Here is an 18,971-nt window from a genome sequence, read left to right as displayed (position 1 = left end):
CAGAAGAAAATCAGAAAAGAATTTTCCAGGAAACGTTTTAAGACCCAACTCAAACCCAAGGTCTGGTTTTAGTCTTTGACAAAAAAGATGTCACCCAAACATTGACTTTTGATTCCTGATTCTGTGAAAACGCTTCTGAAGACCAACTTTAGTGTCTGTCCGACCTAGGTCCTCACTGCTTGGAGCTCAGGACTTTTTCAGAAGATGGTATTATTTCGATTCTGCTTTTGAGGAACCAGTGGGGTTTGTTTTCTCTGGAAATAGCTCTTGTTCCCCCAGAATGTATAACATTTCCTTATCTTCACAACAGTCCTCTGAGAAGGGTAGGACAGGCGAACCCTCTCCGTTGTACTGACCAGACCATTAGACGACTTGCCAAGTGGCTCCCTGTAAGCAAAGCTGTGATGCCAGAACTAAACGCTCAAGTCCAGCACTTCAACGTTTTTACGCAAAGGCATCAAAAAGGGGTGTGACTGCTAATTTACTAAAAAATCTATTGATGTGAACATACAGATAAAATCCACATGTGACTTATTCCCCTTTGAGCTTGGCCACAATATTAATCTAGACCAAAATCCAGAGTTCACTTGCAAATAAATCATGGCCATAAATTTGGCCTTCATTTATTGTAGACTACCGAACACCTAACTGGGCCTCACTAGGAAACTATTTTTCTGATGGGCAAGAGAAAGGAACTTAAAAATCCACACAGCTGCCATGAGAGGTGACCTAAGAGAGAAAGCTGATAGAATCATGTAAGTCCTGGGGGAGGGGAAAAAAAAAAAAGAATTCCCCAGGAAGTGTATATTAATTAAGCAAATGTATATTAATAACTGTATTACCTTTAAAATTTTAAACCTAAGAAATGAGACAGCCATACCACTTATGTTTTCCTATATGGCATATACATGTAAATGACTATGCTAATTAAACTAAAACTGTGTGATTAAGGAGACTTACAATTATAATATACTTAATTCCTCTTTATAATTACTGCTTTAAATCTAGCAAAAGAGATTCGTCATCCTCTACTTTCACCTGGGGTTTAAAAGTAACTTTTAAAGGCTCGGGGGTCGAGATTTCCCCACCTTCTCGGGGAGGATGTGAGGCTCTGGCCTCCTTGGGGTCTGTTTCACTGAGCACCTCGGTGTACAGCTCACTGATGGGGCCCAGAGACTCGCTCCTGGCAATGATGTCCACCCTTATCTCCCTGACCTCTTCGGGACCTTCGGCCGCAGCACGGTCTTTAGTTTTCCGAAGGCTATGCATCTTAAAAGCTTCCTTTGAAGGAGCTGCATTAGAAATAGATTTCTTAAACCTTTCCCCTGACTGCTTCAGCCTCTCCCCTGACTGCCTTAACCTCTCCCCTGACTGCCTTAGCCGCTCTCTCCTCTCTGGCGTCACTATTCTAGTCCTAATTCTGTTCACTTTCTTGTCAAAATTCTGCCGTGTCTTCTGCATGTTTTCTTTGGAAAAGGCCTTTTTGATATTATCAATGCGCTTCCTGCCTGACTTTTTAAGCTTGGCAGATCTGCTCTCTTCAACATAATATTCTTCATCCGAAGACAGATCAACTGGGGGATCGAAGATATCATCCTCCTCCTCCAGACCCTCAGCAGTCAAGCTTCTGTCTTTCATGATAGACAGGGACGTTGGACACTGAATATCCTCCTGAAGGAGACAGAAAGCAAGCGTGTTAGCGATGGGTTCTTTAACCTTCCGGCCACGCCTTTTCAATCTCCTCCACGGGCTGCTTATCCTCCCCCCACTCCCTAAATGCTGGCATTTCTCAGGGTTTCTTTTTCTTCATCTCCCAAGCTCACCCCGAGCAAACTTATCCACTGCTCTACCTTCACATCCAGGCAAGCAGACTCACAAATCTTTTACCTTCACCTCTCCCCTTCCCCTAAGATAAAAACCCATTTCTACATGTCAGAAAGACTTCTCCACCTAGATGTAACACAGGAACCTCTAACTTCACATATCCAAAAATCAAGGCCCAGCCATCATCCTTTCCTGGACCTCTCAGCACCAATACCTCCAGGTGCCACCCAGAAAAACCTCAGAAGCATGGTCCCAAATATTCCCTCTCTTCATCCCATTTCCAACTGGTCACTAAGCGCTGTCGATAATATTGCTTAATAACTACTAACTCTTCTGTTCCCGCCTCCTTCCTCCTTGCCTCTACCAACGTCTTAGTTCAGGCCCTGTCATCTCAGGCCTGAACTCGTGCAATACTTATACCTCTAAAACATCACCAAAGTACTTCCTGAGAAATGTTTCTAAAACATAGCTCTGATCACATGCTTTCTCTACTTTAAAACATTGGGGAGCTCACCAATACTCAAAGGACAGAGTTCAAATTCTTCAGTATAATTAGAAGGCTCTCCAGTTTGAGCAAAACCTACTTTCCCACTCCTCCAGTCCAGCAACACAACCCCTCTGAGTTCCTTAAACACATACTGTTTTCATCCCTGCATGCCTTTATAAACGTGGTTTTTGCTACCTTTCACCTCTTTCCAGCTTTGTGAATAAAATCTTTCTTCGAGTCAATTCAAATATCCCCAACTTCCCCCAGAGGTCAAACCTGTCTCCAATCTATACCATAATGACACATGCATTCCTCTACTTATAACATTTATCACAGTCTGAATTGAATCAGAACTCTACTCATTTATATATGTCTCCCTGAGGCCTTCACTAAATAATAGCTTCCAGGAAAGCAGAGATGTATCTTATTTATGTCTTATGCCTGGCATCTATCAGAGTGCCTTGTACATAGTAGGTATACTCAACAAATGACGGTTGGAACAAATAAGAAGCATACGCCTTCATTCAACAAATTGTTACTAAGCACCTACCATGCACCAGTCACTAGTTTAGGAACTGAGAACCTCCCTCTTTGAATAAAACAGAGTAAAAGGGCTTCTCTGGTGGCTCAGTGGTTGGCAGTCCGCCTGCCGATGCAGGGGACGCGGGTTCGTGCCCTGGTCCGGGAAGATCCCACATGCCCGGAGCGGCTGGGCCCGTGAGCCATGGCCGCTGAGCCTGCACATCCGGAGCCTGTGCTCCGCAACGGGAGAGGCCACGGCAGTGAGAGGCCCGTGTACCGCAAAAAAAAAAAAAAAAAAAAAAGAGTAAAAGAACTTGTATTCTTGACGAGAGAAATAAACAAGTTACTTACATAGTATGTTGGATGGTGATAAGTGCTAAGGTGAAAAATAGAGCAGGGCAGGGGGATACACAGTGACTGGGGAGGACGCTCGGAAAGGCCTCACTAATAAGGTGACATCCAAGTCTAGACCTGAAGGTAATGCATATAACTGGGAGGAAACGAGAAACAGCAAGGAAGGCAGTGTGGCTGAAGCAGAGTGACCAAGGGGCAAGAGGAGAGAGGGTAAGAGAGGTAGTGGGAGGGCCAGCTCACGTAGGGCTCTGTATCCGATCATAAGGACCGTGGCTCTTACTCCGAGTGCGATAGGAAGCCTTCTAAAAAGTTTTGAGGAGGATAGTGATATGACTTGACCTATGTTGTAAAAGGGTCACCCTGCTGAAACGAGGCTATCGAGGGCAAGATGAGAAGCAGGGACAGCAGTTAGAGACCACTGAGCTCAATCAGGTAAGAGATGGATCAGGGTGTGGACAGAGGTGGTGGTGAAAAGTGGCCTGATTCCAGATCCACTTTGAAGGTAGGAGCCAACAGGATCTGCTGCTGCTAGATTGAGATGTGGAGAGTGTCAAGGATGATTCTCTAGTCCAGGGCCTGAGCAGCTGAAGGACAGATTAGCCATTCACTGAGATGGGGAAGGATGGGATCTGAACATGCTGACTTTGAGATGCCCACTGTACATCCAAGCAGAGATGTTGAGTGGACAGCTGAGTACATAAGTCTGGGATTCAGGAGAGAGATCTGGACTAGAGATAAATTTAGGCATCATTAACATAAAGATGAAACTAAAAATCATGAGACCAGATGAAAGAGATCACCAAGAGATTGAATGAATGGGTCTACACTCCATTATTCAAAACTCCTTGGAACCAAGCTACCTTTCAGAAATCAGAATATTTCAGATTTGGGGAAAATAATATATTACATAACATTCCCAGTGAGATCTTGGGAAGAAACCTTTTTGTGGCAAAAAAATACAAACATTCACTCTAAGGTGGGACAAAGAGTATAAACAGCCTCATGCTACTTGAGGTTGGGTTTTGGCATCCACTGAGTTCAGGTAAAGCTAGGTCTTGCTGCCAAATAAGTTACGATAAAAATTTTATTTTTACAGATTTTTGAATTTTGGTGTTATTGATACATAAATGGATTTTGGACCTGAAGATAAGAAGGAAGAGATGAGGGACTTCCCTGGTGATACAGTGGCTAAGACTCCACACTCCCAATACAGGAGGGCCCGGGTTCAATTCCTGGTCAGGGAACTAGATCCCACATGCTAAAGAACTAGATCCCACTAAAGACCCTGCATGCTGCAACTAAAGATCCCTCATGCTGCGACAAAGATCTCGCACGGGGCAACTAAGATTCCATGTGCCGCAACTAAGACCCAGCACAGCCAAATAAATAAATAAATAATTCAAAAAAAAAAAGAAGAGGAAGGAAGAGATGAGAAAGAACCAAAAAGGATAAATGTCAGCCAGTGAGGCAGGAGGAAATCCAAGAGCGAGAGGCACCCCCAGAAGCCAAGGGGAAAAAAGTTTCAAGAAGAGAGGGAGGGACCAACTATGACAAATATGTCAAAAAGGTAAAAGCACTCATCAAATTGGATTTGGGAACATGGCAGACACTGGTAACCTTGAGAACCAGGCCAGAAACATGGCTGCTAAAGGACCCCCACTTTCTATTTCGGGGTTATTTCTAAAACTAAACAGGAAAAACTTTAAAGATCATGGGATTTTTAACTGAATCCACGAGTTGAAATTTCTAAAAGAAACTGTGCTCCTACTTGAGATCCAGATTAAATCTGTTCAACCAAAAAATTTACTGTGTAAGAAATACATTTATACGTATTCCAAAACCTATCATCCTGATAGTCAAGAACGTATCCCCAGAACTTTACTTCTCTGGATACTTATTTAAAATTAAATTCTTTGGCTACAGGATTGGAGAGTCTAGGAACTTAAAAAAAAAAAAAAAAGGTAGAGTGGGTATCTCATAGCTCTCTGATGAATCAGAAGCAGCAACATTATTCCTCTCCTTTCCTGACACCTACTACAGGGAGTAGCTTCAGCAGCACTGAGTGGGTGGGTATGGACTGAGTAGGTATAATTAGAACAGGAGCCAAACAATAATTACTGTTTCATATGGAAAAACCCTCACAATCCTGCTGTGAAGCAATCAGTTATGGCTTAACTCAAGAATCACAAACCCTTCTTCAACTGCACAACAAACTCAGGCTTAAAAACAAAACAAAACAGGGGTAGAGACAGAGAAAGCACCTGCTATGTAAATCTATTTGTTGCAACTCCTCTGAGTCAAAGATACCATGAGTTAGTGGTGAATACACTGTAACAATAATTGAAAATTATAGGGCTGAATTACAGTTATTTCCAAATACAATTATTATACATTTTTTCATGTAAAATTCTAGGTAAAAAGATGATTTTTGTAACAAAATGAGTATTATGAGTCAGAGTATAATGGCCTTGATTATCAAAGTAATACTGCTAAGAGAATTTCGAATATTTAGAAGTCCGGGACTTATCATTAGGGAATGGCCAAATACCTCATTTGGGAGGCACGGGCATGTGGTTAGTAAGCAAAATTGTTAGAAGATATGGGAAGCCTCCTGGCTTTCTTTCATGGTGAGGAGGTTGCTAAGGTGAAAGCATGTTCAAGGAGAAATCATAATTGTATGTACAATCATAATTGTAAGGAGAAATCATAATTTCAAGGAGAAATTATCTAAAAAATCAGATAATTTTTTTCAATGCCAATGTCCACAATTAGGTGAAAGCTCTGCCGTACACAACGGTGGGAGATAAAATAGCAATAAAGACTGCCACCAAAAGATATATCTAGGGAAATCTTTTTGAGGAAAAACCCAAATCGAAATGAAAGTATACTAGAGCTGAATTACTCAGCTTCAAGTTAATTTTAGTGGAAGGAGCAATCTCAATATAGCCACTTAAACATATTAACTGTAAGAATGAATTATAAGAATTTTGGGAGTTCCCTGGTGGTCTAGTGGTTAGGATTTGGAGCTTTCACTGCCGTGGCCTGGGTTCAATCCTTGGTTGGGGAACTGAGATCCTACAAGGTGCGCAGTTGGGCCAAAAAAAAAAAAAAAAAAAAAAATATATATATATATATATATGCACACACATATATATATGACTTTTAACTGTTAAGCATATGACTTCTAACTGTTAAACCCATATGAATGCTGTATACAGTGTTCTAATATCTAATGAATCATTGAATCCATTGGTATTTATCTTTTCTTTACATGCTCTCCCATTACAAGAGATAGCCACTGCTTATAGATAAAGTGCTGCTTACTCTGAACAACTTAACTTCACAGACTCTTCATAGCATTATGTCTCTCACTAGTGCCTCTCGCTTCCTTTTTCATACAATCTTCTATTTATTCAAGTAACTGTAGGTGCTCAAAGAAAAAAAATAGCAACTTTCAGGGAATAAACAGGTGAATATAGAAACAACTTTTAAAAAAAAGAATTATGTCAATAGACAAACAAGGGTCAATTAGAACTTCTCAGAAACTCCTCTGCTTTCTTTAGCCTTTGTAAATCTTGATTGTTAACCTGGTCTACTCTTCACACAAAGGTTCTCAGGAGAAATGCTGGATACCAAGAATGTTTCCTGGCATGCCCCATGCAAGTGGAGGGTGAGTTATACCCATTACTGTTTGTTTGTTTTTTTTAAACATCTTTATTGGAGTATAATTGCTTTACAATGGTGTGTTAGTTTCTGCTTTATAACAAAGTGAATCAGTTATACATATACATATGTTCCCATATCTCTTCCCTCTTGTGTCTCCCTCCCTCCCATCCTCCCTATCCCACCCTTCTAGATGGTCACAAAGCACCGAGCTGATCTCCCTGTGCTATGTGGCTGTTTCCCACTAGCTAACTATTTTACGTTTGGTAGTGTGTATATGTCAATACTACTCTCTCACTTCGTCCCAGCTTACCCTTCCCCCTCCCCGTGTCCTCAAGTCCATTCTCTACGTCTGCATCTTTATTCCTGTCCTGCCCCTAGGTTCATCAGAACCATTTTTTTTTCTTAGATTCCACATATATGTGTTAGCATATGGTCTTTCTGACTTACTTCACTCTGTATGACAGACTCTAGGTCCAACCACCTCACTACAAATAACTCAATTTCATTTCTTTTTATGGCTGAGTAATATTCCATTGTATATATGTGCCACATCTTCTTTATCCATTCATCTGTTGATGGACACTTAGGTTGCTTCCATGTCCTGGCTATTGTAAATAGAGCTGCAATGAACTGTTAATGCCCGTGGAAAAGTGAATTCAAGAATGGATACTACATTCTCCAGTACTAAATTTAGATCCCCATTACATATACTACAACTGGCTTCTGAGAGTAAGATGACTGATTTTTTTTTTTTCAAAAATTTAAGTCTGGAGAAGGACTTCCAGGGACCTGGGAGGAGAGGGAAATGGTAAAGGCCTTCAGATGGCATAGTCGAACTTGACTACCTTTGAAGTAAGCAACCCTCTCTCTCCTCCCATTCTTCCTCCTAAATAACCAACAGGCTCTTAAATACAGATCCAAAATACCACTCTGCCATCCCCGTGTAACCTTATCAGCCAACAGTGGGCTATGGAGAATTGACTAAAGTGTAAAGAATGCCCCGGGAGTTATGGCCCACATCCCTGGTATCTTTCAACTACCTACCAACTGTGTTCCTATTTCAATTTGTTTTTATTCTTCTAGGCCTTTTCCCTATGCATATGGGCATACATTAATTTTAAAAATACAGTGTGATAACACTGCATATATGTACCAGTGAACATGCCTGCACACATTCCTGATTTTATGCTTACAACAAATTCTTTGACATTAAATTTTGGGGCCAAAAGGTTTGCGAATTTTTAAGGTTCTTAACACATAATACCAAAACCGCCCTCCAGAAATGTACCATTTAATATTCTACCAGCAGAATATTTAAGTGCTTATTATTTCCTACTCTTAAACTGTGCGAATGTTTCAGTAACTGCAAATATTTACATAGGTGAAAATGGAATTTTGCTCATTTACTTTGTCTTTTGTGAACCGACTGATAATGACTTTCCAATTTTTCTACCATGAAAGTTCAACTTTTTCCTTTTTAATTTGTAAGAGTTTTAAAATATATTATAGATATTAGGCATTTGCCATGGATGTGTTCCTATTTCAAAAAATATGAGTATCAAGTGCAGAGTAAGATAGGAACTTATTATCTCAACACACAACGCCACACAAAAACTATCATGTAAAATCAGCTAAGTAGGGACTTCCCAGGCGGTCAGTGGTTAGGACTCTGTGCTTCCTCTGCAGAGGGCACAGGTTCGATCCCTGATCAGGGAACTAAGATCCCACAAGCTGTGCAGTGCAGCTAAAAGAATTCAGCTAAGTAAAGACTTGGTAATCAAATATAAGGAATTACTTATGTGACTCCTACATTTATATAACTATAAGAAAAAAAACAACTGTCTGATTGTTCATTAAGAAATAGACCGTTTGTCTTATTATTGTGACTTATACATTATTATAGGTAAAAATTCCAATAGACAAATTATATTCTGAAAAGTTTACATTTTACTGTTTAGGGCTTTCTGGGCTCTCCATAATAAGGGAAAGAACCACTTTGCAGAGCTACAGGTCCTCAGTTTCTTTTTTTCTATAACAAAGAGGTGTTTTAAACTGGAGGCTTCTTAGATATCTTCTAGTCCTAACCTTCTCAAAGGCTTTGAGAGGGCATCATGCTAATACAGCTAATATGCCAAAAGCAGCTTACCAATATTAAGTTTCAAAGGCAAGAAATAGACTCAGCTATGATCCACAGTTCATATTACATGAAACGGCTGAGAAGCTCAAAACACTGACATGATCGTATACCAGTTAACATAGAAATGGTTTTATCCTGAGATCTCTGATGATACAGAACTCCACCACACGCATATACACAATCGTTACCTTGTGACAGGTCTGACAAGACCTGTTGGCCATTAAAGGACGCAAGAGACAGCAGTAATCGAGCTAAACACAGGTGCCAGCTTACCTGGAATATTACCACACGGAATTTGTTCTTCTTCATTATTTCCTCTTGCTTGGATTCAACTTTTTTGACGTGAGTTTGTTGCTTCTCCACTCGGGCCCTCACTTCTTTAATGTGAGCACTGATCTTTCGCGTTTTCTCCATCAGCTTGTTAATGACATAACCTGTGTTGCTGTGTGACTGCGAAAACTTCAGCAGGTCAATCTGGACGGTCTTCATGGCATTTTCCATCGCCCTGTGTCTCTCCTCTATCCTCTTCTGGCTGGCCTGCACGCTGTCCACGATGGCAGCTACTTTGTCCAGCACAGTCACGATGGTAAGAGCAGCATCTTGGTCTTCATCTTCTGTCACACTCGACAGGCGATTCTGGTGGATTTTATCAGCATTTGAAGCAGACCCATTATGTTCCATTTTATTTATTTCTCAGTGAAAGATGTCTTAGCGCAATCAATTCTGGCACTGAGAGCAAGAAGTTAGCCTGATAACAGGGAACAGGGTTGTTTAAAGGGTTGGAAACCCCACCCCTGGAGACTGGTCAAGTATTTGTAACTACAAATACCCATACGTGACTGTTCTGCAATATGAACCCTTGCAAAAGCACTGGGTGCTGTTCCAAACATGCTTACTGATGACTAAGGGACTCAAATAAGACTGTGTGGGTAGAAGAGGAAAGCTTTTTAAAAAAAAAGTTCCCTAAGGCCACCATGTTACTAATATTAAGCCTCGAAGCCAAATAACCAAAAAGGCAAACTCCAAGCGCTGGGTGAAGCTTCTACCTTTAGACAATTTCAAGCAGTATTTGTAAAAGCAAAAGGGAATTTTGAACTGAAATCTGCTTTTTCTATTAATTTCACATATTAAACATACTGATATGTCAATATCAAAGAATGCAGTAAATAAACACACCAAAACAGAGGCCGTATAGTGAAAACATTATATTATAACATGCTTTTCCAAACCAAATATTAAAATTAATATTTTGAACATATTCTTAAATTCTACATGCATACTTCTGAATACCTAAACTACATGTTAAACAGCTGAATACATTCTATTCACACTTCAGATCTTTAAACACCAACAATCTATTAGTATAGCTATTACTACAGGACAAATTTGGATAGAGGTCTTAGATGATTTTTAAGCTCATGTGAAGAGCACCAATCGTTAACAATCATTTTTGCATTTATTCACAAACACTGATACAATTGGTTTATTTATGTTAAAACAAATATTTCTTTAAAAATGAATGTGTATAGAAGTAGTTTAAATGATAGTGTAGGCTTTATTCCAATCTGTTTGTTAAACAGACTATTTTCACAACATCTAAATCTACTTTTCAGTGATCCGTTCCATCATTGCTACCATATACTTTTAAAAATTCAGAATTATTTTTTCAAGGAGAGAAAGGATCAAATTCCAGTCCATACACCTTATAAATATTTTACATCTAACACACACAGCTTTACAATTCATGCGATAGGCAGTGTCTAAAAAATCGGTTAATAAATCTCAAAAACATTGAAATGTCTAAACACAGAGTCTTCTAGATTTTCTTTTGTAAGAAAAGTAATCTGTAAACATCTTTACCTTCAGTTCATGCTTGGTCATTTGCTGTGGTCATTGTGGAAGAAGTGGGTCTGACTTTATAACCATTTGTGAAGTGGTCCATCTTTGCAAAAATATTACATTCCATGGGTAAAGAACAAGTCTTAGAATTACCATGTGGTACAAATTTGTGAAATCAATTTCTGTATTTAAAAACATAAAACAAAGACTACTAAACAGTCCAAAACTGTTGTAGCTGAATATTCTAAATACAAGCTAACAGTACTACACTAAAAATGTCCAAAAATAAGGCCTCTGAAATAAATATTTCCATTCTTTAAAAAAAGACAAATGTACATCACATGGTCAGTGTACATATAAAAGTCATCAGTTTAAACCATTCTGGATGATGTATCTGAAGTAAAATGACCTAGGTTTTGCTTCTGTCGTCGTCCTCTATTGTTTTTAGGGCATTTTCTGTTGAATTAAGAAAAAAAAAAGAAAAATGTCATTTTGTTTAGGATATTTCAAATGTTTCCAGAGTAACACACACTTCACATGTAAAGCCATACTGCATGTGACCACATGAAAGGGAAACAGACGCTATTTGATGAGAGACCAACATGTCAGACTGCCATCTTCTCTACAAAGCTGGGAGGTAAGAGGGTTTGATATATGATGCAGGTATGAATACAAATGGAACTCACTCCTGGAGTCTCCCCTGGTGCATGTGCATCCCCAAGAGGAATCCCCACCCTTCTTCTGGCCTGGCAGCTCCCAAGACACAGTGACTGCTAACATATAAACTCGTGACAGTAGAAAGGCTCCTGGCTTATGTACTTTCCCTGAGCATGATGACACCCCCAAAAATGACAAGGACAGCTTAAATGAAGGAGAAATCAGGAAGAAATGTGCTTATTAACCTCAGATCAGAATACACAGGAAATGCCTAGCAATTTCAGACAGTAACTAAGAAGAAGTCGTTCCACACCCTTCTAGGGCACACCACAGAACCCAGAATAGAACTGCCCTCCGGGGCATAAGGGATATTCCTCGACTCTGCTCTCACTGTTCCGTACATGTTCCTCCGCGGGGGTATAAAGCTCATCGTGCCGTCACTGCTCTTGTGCTTGCCCACTAGAATGCAAACATATCAGCTCCTACTGTGCACAAAGTGCTATGCTACACAACATGGAATAAAGGGACTGAGATGAGTTCCAGTAATTCTGAGTTTGGGCTCTGCTAGAAACTAGCTGTGCAACCTCCTCTTCCTATAAGCAAATATTAAAGTTGGACTAACCTCTAAAATCTCTGCCAGCAAGGAACTTATAATCTAATGGAAAGAAAGTCTTGAGAGAATGAGTGCTTCTACTGTAAGGTTCCAGGTTTTTATTCAGTTTCAAAGAGCACTACTTTGTCTTGACTTAAAAGCCTTGATGGTAACGCTTCCATTTTACATAACTGTTTTTCACAGATTTTATCTTACTCATCCTCATAAAAACACTTGGAGGTAGACAGTGATGGAATCATCTCCATTTCATAAATGGGGACACTGGTTGAGAGGGCAAGCAACCCTCTGCAACTGTCACAAACTCACCTTGACATTGGACAAGTTCCAACTTCCCGGGACCACGGTTTTTTCATCTATACAATAAAGGGATCTGGCTAAGGTGATGTTCAACATTAAAGAAGATTACAAGCATAAAAGAAGAAAATTTCACTTATGCAGTCTTGATAAGTGGGTCAGTGAGAACATCCTTTTAAAGGAAGATTCCTCATATGTAACAGCCACCCCAGGATAAGTGAAGAGCTGTCCCGTAATGGACTATGTGGGAGAGGCACTCCTTAAAAATGCAATGCAGATAAGTCCAGGCGCATAATTATAATATCCTAAATCCACATGAGCAAGACATTCTAGAGGAGAAAATGCCACAATAAAAAACCCTCAGGGAGAGATCTATGATAAATTCAATGAGTTGACCCTTCAGACATAGAGATGGAGGGCAGTGTAGACACTGTAACACAGTTAAAATAAATATATGGCAATGCTGACGTGTCTGTGAAGGCAGCAAATGCATTTGGGGTATAAATTGGGGGGGGCGGGGTACTACCTTGAAAACTACTTGCCGGGTATCTTTAATTTAGTCATTGAGGATTACAGCACAGTGAGAATCAAAGCAGAGAGCTGGACAAAAGGCTGGATACGATCTGTAAAAGGGCTGAACTATCTCTGTGATCTTGGCTAAGATACTTCCCATCCCAGGGCTCCAGTTTCCTCACTTCTCTAGAATGAAGGGGTTGAATGCAAAATAACTCCCTGCTGACTTTAACATCCTTTGATCTTAAAGATGGCACTGTCACTGGGTCTCAAAATCTTCCCTTCCCTTTACCTAATTACCTTATTTCTTTCATTCATCTTCAAAATCATCTATTACTCCACTCCTGCTTTACTCTAATGATGTCCTAAATGGTCTCCCCCAACCTCACATTTTCTCTCCTCTGGTGAATTTTTCAGATGACACTCGGATTAATGCTCTGGAAAAAGGGTTCATACCAAGTCCCTCCCCCGTTCAAAAACCCTGAACCACTACAAAATCAAGTTTGAACCTTGCTCCCATGCAATGGTCATACTTGGCAAATATATTTCCCAAGATGACTCAACACAGACCCTCTTCCTCTTGGTGGTTCAGTGGAAAGAGGAATGATTTAGGAAATGGGGCAGCACCAAATCCAAATCCAGACACTTCCACTTGCTAGCTGGATGACCACAGGCAAATTACTTAACCTCTGAGCCTATGTTAAATAGCCACAGGCAGCCCTGCTGTTACATGTAGTTTTTTTTTTTCTATTTTCTCTTTGTGCTGTCATTATTTTTTATAATATTATGTCTCTACTTTAATCTACTGTCCAATTTTATACTCAGTAGTCTTGCCTAAGGGCAGATCATCTGTTCTACAGAATAAAAGTCCACTGGCTTTAGTGCTTAAATTTTATGAAAAATATCTGTTTCTCAGAGAATATTTTTTATCATTTCTAGATTTATCATTTTAGCTCCAGATGGCTGAGACCACTGAAGATCTGCTTCTATCCTGTCTTTGGATAGAAGAGCCATAAATCCATTATGGCCTGCCAATATCTGCACTTGATAAATTCCAACCCTCTGCCCAGAGTAATACAGAAAAGTATAGAGATGATGTTTATGGGACTCTGAACCAAGCCTTAAAGGAGGTAGGACAAAGCAAGCAAGAAGAAAAGACATGAGACTGGGAAGCATAAAGACAAGATGAACTTAATTTGCTTTTACATCTCCCAGGTCCAGTTCAGTTTCTGACTTACATATTTCCACTCAGCCTGGAAAACACCCATTTTTAGGCTAATTGCACTCCAAATACGTCCTTTAGTTTGGGGCTAGTTATGATAAACTCCAACAGTTTTAGTTATGATAGAGAATTTTGAAGTTTAATATTTATGACTGTATTCCAGAAAATGAAGTAATGTTAAGACAACATATAAAAAAGCAGTTTCTTTAACCTCTGATTTCTTCCTTATTATATTTACTATGGATAAAGTATATTCTTAGGGCATAAGACCTAGTCAGTTCTGCAGGACTTAAAACGTTTCTGCATGGCTCTTACGTGCATGTGCAGACCATTCTGCTACCATCGCTGTCCCTAAATTCAGTGCTTGAAGCACACACATAGTTCTAAGATCTCGAAATTCCTTTATGCCACTGAATATCCTCCCGCTTCCCTCTGCTTGCAGCCTGTAACCCTGGGAGTGAGTTCTTGACCAAATTCTAAAGCAGCAAGACACTGAGAGGTCAGACCTACGTGGAAACCTTAGAGAACTGATCCTAGGATTTCTTCCTAATAGGCTGGTGGACATAAAGTCCCTATCATTTTGAGTGTTTCAAGGTTCTTGAACACAGCTACCCACCTCTAATTGAAAGTTGGTGTTTCTTAGGCCATTACCTACCTTGTTATGCACATGACAATTGCTACTATAATGGCAATCTGTACAGCTCCAATAATTGCTGCAATAAGAACATGAGTGAGCTTTTGCCTACTTGGCACTACATAGAGAATACTAAAGTCTGTCTTTTCACAGTGCTGTCCAGTGTAACCAGATTCACATCTGAAAAAGGGGAAAAAAAAGGATTCCTATAAATTTCAATAATTCCAGGTTTTAAAATTAAACATACAAAAGAATGACAAACTTAAACAAAAACAGCAAATCAGGCACTCTCCCACCATCTAAAAAAAAAACATTGCCATCATTGTATTTCCTTCTACTCTTTCTAATATGACTATTGTATAAAGTGCTTCTTCCACTTATCATTATATCACATTAATTTTAGAGCTGCTAAGTAGTCTTTATACTACTTTATTACTGCCATTTAAAAATGGATTCACAATATCCCATTCGGTGGCTATAATACAGCTAACTTATCTATTCCTTGCTCTTAGACGTATCAGTTATTTTCCATTTTTCAGAATTATGGATTAGGTGTGGTGGATATTATGATGAATGTGCACTTTTCTATATTTAGTGTTATCCCTTAGGCTAGATACTTGGAAGTGGGATTATTGAATAAATAGATATAAACATTTACAGTTCTCTGAACGTAACACCAAATTATATTCAAGATAACTTTTCAGTACACATAATACAATCACTTAAAATGCAGGGGGGGAGATGAAAATAAGTTATTAATGACAGAAACACAGCCAAGCAGTCAAATAGGTGTGAATCTTAGAAATTATCTGAATTCCAATTAAGAGTAAATAAAAAGGCAACATCAGGTGATGATAGTAACTTGACAGGGGGAAACATTTAAGATACTTAATAGAAAATTCCCATTTTTTAGTTGACAGAAGCAAAATGTGTAAATTAGCCAGCCTTCGGTTAGAACTGATTAATAAAACATCTGACGTATAAGGATATTTATTAATGACCCACACTTCATTACAAAAAATAATTTTTAATAAAACACACATAGCAAGAAAGAAACCTGGAAGTAAACAGGGGAAGCCAGGGGTGATGTGAGTCCACAATTCCTACCCTTGAGGTTCCTAGCCGCCTGCCAGAAGGTTGCACACTGGGTTCTAAGCTTCCTAGCAGACAGAAAATAGTAGTACAGTAGATATACAGATCAGAAAACATAATTGAGAGCCCATAAATACACCCATACATCTATGGTCAACTGATTTTCGACAAGGGTGCTAAGGCAACTTGATGGGAAAAGAACGGTCTCTTCAACAAATGGTGCTGGGACAACTGGGCATCCACATACAAAAGAATGAAGCTGGACCTCTTTCTCACAACATACACAAATTAAGTCAAATGGATCACAGATCTAAATGTAAGAGCTAAAACTACAAAACTCTTGGGGGGAAAAAAGGAAAGTAAATATTCATGACCTTAGATGAGGCAATGATTTCTTCATATGACAACAAAAACAACAACAAAAAAGTTAAATTGGGCTAAATCAAAATTAAATCTTTTGTACATAAGGACACTATCAAGAAAGTGAAAAGATAACCCACAGGAGAAAATTTTTGCAAACTATATATCTGATAAGAGACTGTATCTAGAATATATAAAAATACTATTACAATTCATTAACAAAAAGACCAAAAAATACAAAATAGGCAAAATATCTGAATAGACATTTCTCCAAACAAGATAGGTAAATGACAAATAAGCACTAACATCATTAGTCATCATGGAAACACAATCAAAACCACAGTATGATGAGGTATCTAATATAGCCATTAGAAATCAAAAAGTCAGATAATAACAAGTGATGGCAAGGTTACTGTAAAGAACATAAAATGATGCAGCCACTTTTGATAATAGTCCGGCAGTTCCTCAAAAAGTTAAACATAGAGTTAGCATTTAGCCCAGCAATTCCACTCCTAGGCAATTACCCAAGTGAAATTAAAACATATGTCCACACAAAAACTTGCACAAAATTATTCAAGGCAGCATTATTCATAATAGCCAAAAGTGGAAACAGTCCAACTATTCATCAACTGGTAAGTGGATTAAAAAATGTGGTATTACCCATCCAATGAAATATTATTCAGCCACAAAAGGAACAATATACCGATATATGCCACAACATGGATAAACCTTGGAAACAGTATGCTAAGTGAAATACACAGAAGACCACATATTATATGAATATAATCCACTTAAATGAAATGACCGGAACAGATAAATCTATAGAGACAAAGTAGATTATTAGTTGTCTAAGGCTGAGGAGGATGGGGAGATTTGGGAATAATAGCTAAAGGGTATAGAGTTTCCTCTTGGGGTAATAAAATGTAAAACTGACTGTGGTGACTACACAACTCTGTGAATACACTAAAAACCATTGGATGAAGGAAAGAAGGGGAGAGGAGAGGAGGGGAGAGGAGAGGAGAGGAGGGGAAGGCAGGGGAAGGGGAGGGGAGGGGAGGGGAGGGAAAGGGGAGGGGAGGGGTGGGGAGGGGAGGGAAAGGGGAGGGGTGGAGAGGGGAGGGAAAGGGAAGGGGAGGGGAGAGGAGGGGAGGGGAGGGGAGAAGGATAGGGGGAGGGGCGAAGGAAAGGGGGAGGGGAGAAGGAAAGGGGGAGGGGAGAAGGAAAGGGGGAGGGGAGAAGGAAAAGGGGAGGGGAGAGGAAAGGGGAGGGGAGAAGGAAAGGGGAGGGGAGAAGGAAAGGGGAGGGGAGAAGGAAAGGGGAGGGGAGAAGGAAAGGGGAGGGGAGAAGGAAAGGGAAGGGGAGAAGGAAAGGGAAGGGGAGAAGGAAAAGGAAATGAAAAAGGAAGAGGAAAAGGAAAAGAGATAAAATCACTGATACAAAATACAATCTCCACAAAATGAAATCAAGCCAGTTGTTCAAAAGAATCACAGTAACTGGACAACTACATGTAAAAGAATGAGATTAGAACATTTCCTCACACCATATGCAAAAATAAACTCAAAATGGATTAAACCTAAACATAAGACCTGAAAACCATGAAACACCTAGAAGAGAACATAGGCAGAACACTCTGACATAAATCGTAGCGATATTTTTTTGGATATAGCTCCCAAGGCAAAAGAAATAAAAGCAAAACTGAACAAATGGGACCAAATGAAACTTAAAAGCTTTTGCACAGCAAAGGAAACCACAGACAAAACAAAAAGACCACCTAATGAATGGCAGAAAATATTTGCAAATAATACAACTTATAAGGAGTTAATACCCAAAATATATAATCAGCTCATACAACTCAATATCAAAAAAACAAACCAATCAAAAAATGGGCAGAAGGTACTTCCTTGGTGGTCCAGTGGTAAAGAATCCGCCTTACAATGCAGGGACGCAGGTTCAATCCCTGCTCAGGGAACTAAGATCCCACATGCCATGGGACAACTAAACCCACATGCCACAACTACTGAGCTCACGCGCCTCAACTAGAGAGACTGCATGCCACAAACTACAGAGCCCACATGCCCTGAAGCCTGCGTGCCACAATTAGAGAGAGAATACCCAGACGCCACAGCTATAGAGAAGCCCACGCACCTGCAACGAGGAGTCCTCGCGCCACAACTTAAGATCCCGCATGCCTCAATGAAGATCCTGCGTGCCGAAACTAAGACCCAATGCAACCAAAAATAAAATAAATTTTAAAATTAAAAAAAAAATGGGCAGAAGACCTGAATAGACATTTTTCCAAAGAAGACACACAGATGGCTTACACATGAAAAGATGCTCAACATCTCTATTTATTAACAAAATGTAAAACCAAAAAAAAAATGAGATATCACCTCACATCTATCAGAATGGCAATCATCAAAAAGTCCACAAATAACAAATGTTGGCAATGATGTGGAGAAAAGGGAACCCTCCTACACTGTTGGTGGGAATGTAAATTGTGCAGCCACTATGGAAACAGTATGGAGATTCCTCAAAAAACTAAAATAGACCTACCTTATGACACAGAAATTCCACTCCTGGACATATATCCAGAAAAAAACAAAAACACTAACTTGAAAAGATACATACATCCCAATGTTCATAGCAGCACTATTTACAATAGCCACGATACGGAAGCAATCCAAGTGTGCATCAACAGACAAATGGAATAAAGAAGATGTGCTATATATATATATACAATGGAACACTCCTCAGCCA

The 18,971-nt window shown here is 39.5% G+C and overlaps 2 protein-coding genes across 2 annotated transcripts in view; both read right to left on the bottom strand.

Annotated features, from left to right (window-relative positions):
* Positions 1-10,984, bottom strand: CAVIN4 (caveolae associated protein 4). Its single transcript, XM_033858345.2, has 3 exons — positions 10,851-10,984; positions 9,264-9,738; positions 1-1,671 (listed from the first exon to the last, which is right to left on the bottom strand). The coding sequence occupies exons 2-3, from the start codon at positions 9,669-9,671 to the stop codon at positions 991-993; spliced, it is 1,089 nt and encodes a 362-aa protein (XP_033714236.1). The 5' UTR covers positions 9,672-9,738; positions 10,851-10,984; the 3' UTR covers positions 1-990.
* Positions 10,181-18,971, bottom strand: part of TMEFF1 (transmembrane protein with EGF like and two follistatin like domains 1) — a 97,575-nt gene continuing 88,784 nt past the window's right edge. Inside the window, exons 9-10 of the mRNA XM_019949111.3 lie at positions 14,784-14,942; positions 10,181-11,285 (exon numbers count right to left, since the gene is read on the bottom strand). Of these exons, the coding sequence (XP_019804670.1) occupies positions 11,201-11,285; positions 14,784-14,942 (244 nt within the window). The 3' untranslated portion in view covers positions 10,181-11,200. The remainder of the gene's footprint in view (positions 11,286-14,783; positions 14,943-18,971) is intronic.

Source organism: Tursiops truncatus, chromosome 6, assembly GCF_011762595.2.
Source record: "Tursiops truncatus isolate mTurTru1 chromosome 6, mTurTru1.mat.Y, whole genome shotgun sequence".
Classification (NCBI taxonomy): Eukaryota; Metazoa; Chordata; class Mammalia; order Artiodactyla; family Delphinidae; genus Tursiops; species Tursiops truncatus.
The sequence above is the reverse complement of the archived record's forward strand: the minus strand, read 5'-3'. Positions and strand labels throughout refer to the sequence as shown.

What these genes read in the sequence shown, in the direction of transcription:
- CAVIN4 (XM_033858345.2), bottom strand. Translation starts at nt 9,671, where the DNA reads ATGGAACATAATGGGTCTGCTTCAAATGCTGATAAAATCCACCAGAAT. An exon ending in TCCGTGTGGTAATATTCCAG is followed by an intron (nt 1,672 to 9,263) that starts GTAAGCTGGCAC and finishes TGTCTCCTTCAG; the next exon opens with GAGGATATTCAGTGTCCAAC.